This window comes from Austrofundulus limnaeus, unplaced genomic scaffold (genome assembly GCF_001266775.1).
Source record: "Austrofundulus limnaeus strain Quisiro unplaced genomic scaffold, Austrofundulus_limnaeus-1.0 Scaffold141, whole genome shotgun sequence".
Classification (NCBI taxonomy): Eukaryota; Metazoa; Chordata; class Actinopteri; order Cyprinodontiformes; family Rivulidae; genus Austrofundulus; species Austrofundulus limnaeus.
The window spans coordinates 833,044-838,401 of record NW_013952543.1 but is presented as its reverse complement, the minus strand read 5'-3'; the positions used below and the strand labels follow the sequence as shown (position 1 = coordinate 838,401).

General features: G+C 39.0%; 1 protein-coding gene across 1 annotated transcript in view; it reads right to left on the bottom strand.

The window, feature by feature from the left end:
- Positions 1-5,358, bottom strand: part of racgap1 (Rac GTPase activating protein 1) — a gene marked incomplete at its 5' end in the record, with an annotated part of 16,326 nt that overhangs the window by 3,763 nt on the left and 7,205 nt on the right. Inside the window, 6 exon segments of the mRNA XM_014016249.1 lie at positions 400-532; positions 818-923; positions 1,271-1,469; positions 4,006-4,101; positions 4,177-4,341; positions 4,625-4,767. Coding sequence (XP_013871703.1) covers positions 400-532; positions 818-923; positions 1,271-1,469; positions 4,006-4,101; positions 4,177-4,341; positions 4,625-4,767 — 842 coding nt within the window.

The window sequence follows — 5,358 nt, the reverse complement described above, 5'->3', positions numbered from 1 at the left end:
TTTTTTTACAGATAAAAAAAATCAGTTTTGTGAATAGAGAACTTCAAGCTTCAATCCCCCAAAAAACATTCAAGGACTTTCAAGGACAAGTGTAATTTTTGGCAGCTTTCACAAACTTTTCAGGGCCATGAATTATCTTTTTTTTTTTTCAAATTCACAAACTTTCAAGGATTTCAAGGACCCGTGGGAACCCTGCGCAAAGTCAGCATCTCACAGTTCTGACTGGGGGCGATGTACAAGACGGCTGTCACCGGGGGATAGCAGTGGGAGAGCAGACGGAAGTTGCACAATATTTGTCACTCAGCAGGGGGGACGAGACGTGCACCTCGAAGTATAAACCAGGCTTTAACCCTACTTTTACTTCAGCTGGAGTATGATGAAGCCTTTACTCAGACTTACCAAAGGTTGTCGTTTGGTGTCCTGAAGGATCGTCATTGGTTCTGGGTTTGGAACTGCATGGCCAACAATAGTTGGACCAAAAACTCGGGAGAGGTTACTGATGTCCATCTTAGTGTCCAAACTGTCAGCAACTCTGAAAGATTTCATTAAAGACTTGGTTTATATCTGACACGTAAATGAAATAACACTTCCAAAAAGTGTATTTGTTTCTTTTTAAAAACTTACTAAAGTCAGTTTTAAAAGGTACATGTATATATTTTAACTTCAATCAATTTGACTCGATTGATTGTAAAGGACACAGTAGAGTTGTGGGAGAACTCTAAAAAGTGAGACTAATCAACTGTAAATGTCAGTAAAACCAAATATGTGTCTGGAATAATAAATAAAGAAATAGATGTCAGAGATTGGTGCCATGAACCTTTTCAAGTGTAGAACTAAGAAGGCCAGCGTGTCTCTGTTGGGCTGAGGCAGGTCACTAATTGTCTCGTACATCAGAGCCTTGCTGTTGTCTTCATCTGAAACCTCTGTGAAWCAGAGAAACCATTTGCTCACAGGCCAAGACATTGGACAGAATTTTTAAGCAACTTCGAACGGAAAATGTTTCCAACCCCAGCAACAAGCACTCAAACAAAACAACCAGTTTCTTTATGTGGCAGATAACTTTGCCCCAGAGGTTTCCTTCACTCCGCAGAACAAATTGCCAAACAGAGCACGAGCACTTATGAAGCTGCATTTAATGGCTGTGTTGGGTATATTTCTGTACTCTGTTCACACGTTTCAATGTCACAGTTGCTTCAGGTACTACAAAACAAAAACATTATTTATTTACCAATAACTTTCTTATAAAGGTTTCTCATTCAGACCAACCTACCCGCTGCCTCCATGAAGGCCCGGTTCAGACGGAAAGTCAGGAGGGGCTCCTTCAGGTTCCTCAGGAAGTCCTTGAGGAGGCCGGTAATGGCGTGGATATCATCTACCTTGCTGAGCACAGGAACAGTTTTACTGCGGAGGAACTTCTCTTTCAGCTCCTTCACTGTGCGATCAGCGCCGGACAGACGGTACAGCCCAGCCTGAGGGAGAGAAATCAACAAAACTAACATTATTATGCTATACAGTTAAAATTAGACTCATCGTGACTCGGTGCAGGAAAAGTGTTATGGTTGCATTAATTTGATGAAATAAAAAAAAAGTTTTTTTGGTAAAACTTGCAATTGTACATTCAACACAATTCAAGATGTTATTTCTACAAAAAAAAAGAGAGAGATTTTGTTGTATTTTTGTGACAAATGATGCCAAACAACTTTGGGATCCATCACCTTGTATTGGAACATTGTGGCCTTTACTTTTACTCAACTTCCTGCTATCTGATTGGATTTATTTGCTTTAATTTAAATTATCTATTTTGAATGAGCAAAAGAGTTTACAGAAAATGTTTAGGGAGGGAAAAAAAGAAAAAGAAAATGTGAAAATTGGTAAACATAGACTTCATTTTTTGCTGAATTAGTTTACATGGCTTCACTGCTTACAATTTTGAAACATCAAAGTTAGTTGCTCAATTTAACAGTTATTTGCCATGTTTTGATTGGCTGTGTCCAAAATGGYAGGCTGGGTCCTCCGAAGGCCGAATTCGTCGACCACATACGTCACAGCGCCGCGACGAAGGACGTCCAAAACCGAAGACTCCTCCGATGCGGCCGACAAATACGTCCTTCCTTTTCCTCGATTTGAAGGACAGGTCTGATGGATCCTTCCCGGCCCAGAATATCCCATAATGCTTTGCGGCCCGACCGGAGATTTTTTAAAGCTAGTAATGGCGGACGAAGCGAGACAAAAGAATATGTTTTAAATAAAAATTTGGCGATATAAAAATTAACTTTTTTTAGTGGTTGTAATTCTAATACTTTTATCATTTGTATAGACATGTTTTTAAATGTTATTTTTGTCATAAAAAACATGAAATAAACATGCACCTACAGCGGGTCAATTAGTTCTTCAAATGTTACCTTTAAGTTAATTTTATAGTTTTGTGATATTAATAATGCTAATGTATTGATATTTTTCTAGTTTTGATTTAAGTTTGCTTGTTTAGCGTCGTCACAGTTGCTAGGTGACATGATGTAAGGACGGGACACTAGACCGTCCAAATTCACAGCCTCTTTTATTCCGGTCTTCCCGGTCTACCAAGGACCCGGCCCACCTCGATCGGGTAGTCTGGGTCCTCCGGAGGACCCGGCCTGTCGTTTTGGACACAGCCTTTGAGTGTTTGTTTGAATCAACAAARCTGATTGGTTGGCAAGTCTTTGAAATAAACAAGCTTCTCAGTCTGAACTAAAGCTGGTGGGTCATTGGTTATTAATTGTTGGCTGCACACTGACTCCACTCCTCTCTCATATAACTACAGACTGTGCGCCAATTGAATTGGTGTACATAGGTTTTATCCTTTATCCTTAGTATTTTCTATATTTCTTATATTTTATACTTACTGCACTTTTACACCGAAGCAAATTCCTAGTCTGTGAATCCTGTTCATTGACAATGGCAATAAATCTGATTCTGAAGATGTCTCGTTAAAGACAGTTTTAATTAAATTATTGGTTGGGAGTTACCTGCCATCCTGCTTTCAGTTTTGGTTCTTGGTTTAGTTTAGGGAATCATGGGGAGCAGCCCAAACTAGAAGGTCAACTACACGACTGGTTCAAGGTCGTTCTCCTTTTTTGTCTGTTTGTTTTAGTCAGAGCTACAAAATCTAGAGGTGCACCGATTGTTTTCTGGCTGATCTCCGATCTTTAAAAAGTCTGACCTGCCGATTCCGATTTTGGCCGATACAGATTTTTTAAAAAGTTGACACTGTCAGGTGTTATAAGGTCACAATAAAACTTCAATATTCCAATGTTATATTACTGAAAAACGTTGAACAATACCCTTGAAAMAATACAAACTTATAAGTGCTCACAACAAAGCAAAAGGGGATAGTGGCTGATTTTCAGACTGTGGAGGTAGAGAAGCTGATCTTTTCCATCGATCTTTTCCAAGGATCGGACAACCTCTGATCTCCCAAAATTAAGGAAATTGATACCCCTAACAAAATCCCTTTGGTTTGACAGTATTGTTTCAAGTAAACTTTGTTTAAAACATTGCAGTCCTCTAAACTTCCTATGTTAAATGTTCTTGTCACTCTGTGACACACAGACCATAACCATGGCTATTTTCCCCCTTAATTTGTCATATTTTCTATAGACTCTATTTTGAAACAAAACTTGACACACATCAGGTCAAGCACTACAAAGACAAAGCTTTTCTGCTACATAAACAACACCAAAGCGTAAGCTGAAACAAAAAGCAAATACTTCCCAACAACTAGAGTTTTAAAGAAAATCCTACACGTGGTTAACTTTGAGGATGAGAAAGGAGCAACATTAAAAAAACAAAAAGAAAAGACAGCAGCAAAATCACAGAAATCTAATYTGGAGCATTTCAAAGGCCAAACTATTAATCTTATTCCACAGGAACAGATTGTAAAACTCTAAGTTACAGCTTTCTTGTCTCAGCTTAAGAGGAGGACATTAAAAGTGAGACGTGTTTCTTTAAGAGTGAAATACTGCTCACCTCCTGCAGTCCTCTGTGTTCAATCTCATTCACACAGTGCACCACGAGGGGGGGGATCATCGGGGCTGAGTCTGGGACGTAGTCTGCGAGGACCCCCTGAGGAGACAAAGGTGAAAGTGGGTAAACTTTCCATATAAACYTAAATAAGATAATGCAGATGTGATGACACACCTCCCCGATTCTGACCGGTGTTCCACCCAGGTTGGGGATGCACGGCAGGGGGCACCGCTCACGACATTCAGGGTGAGAGACCACCTTGCAGTCACGACATTTCAGTGAAATCTTGCCAAACTTAATCCTCTTTCCACATGGCACACAAGACTCCGGCTTAATTACCTACAAGAAACGTGTATTTTTTTTATTCTAAAATAAACAGGACCATGTACGAGTTCAGTGCATTCAATGAGGTGCTGAAAAGGTTGTAACAAACTCTAAAACGAGTAATAAAAAAAAAATACCTGAAACAACGTATTTAGAATACAGATACCCACAAATAAGTTAATTTGGCTMGTCGTTTTTGTAGCATGAAAAACATTTAGGCTGAGATGAAAAATCTTGTTGTAATCCATTTAAAAAAAAACACATCTACAACAAATAATCCAGTGTTCAACATTCTTACAGTTTTGGAAACAAACTCGTGCAGACGGACGCATCCTTTGCTCTGGGGAGTGCTTGCATCAGCTTTCATTTCTCCCTCCAGGTTTTCAGGTGGCTTGAAAACATCCTGAGACTTGACAGATTCAGAGTCCCACTCCATAGCAGCTGAACAGGAGAGATGAAAAAGCATCCATTTGTCAAAAAAATTATACATCTTTTAATTAATTATACCGATTCAAATGTAGCAACCAGCTGTTTACACAACTAAATGTTTAAAATTTTACTTGAGTTCATTAACAGTTCAGATCATTTCAGTGGATAAAATCATGAACCAATTTAACCAGATAAGAAGATGGAAAGTAAAACTGATAAATAGCATATAGACTGAAAATCACACTTATTTGTTTGTTAAAGGGGACCTATTATGCAAAACTCACTTTTTAAAAGGTTTTTTTACTCAACTTTGGGTATGTACTTCTTCAAAAAACAGTCCTAGGACCAAAAAAATACACCCAGGGGCATATTTACTGTAAGTAAATGTATTTTTAATGTACATTAACGACAAGTTTTATACTTCCGTTAGTTTGTGATGTCACAAGTCGTACGACAATCCACCAGAACCTATGTTCAGCCCCTTACCTGGCAATCCCCGGGTGAAGCTCCACCTCCTCAGTATAAAAAGTCGTCACAGTGTTGTTGTGCAATGTGCAGCTCATTTCACAACAAGCCTCCAATAGGGCAATGGGTAGAGTGTTG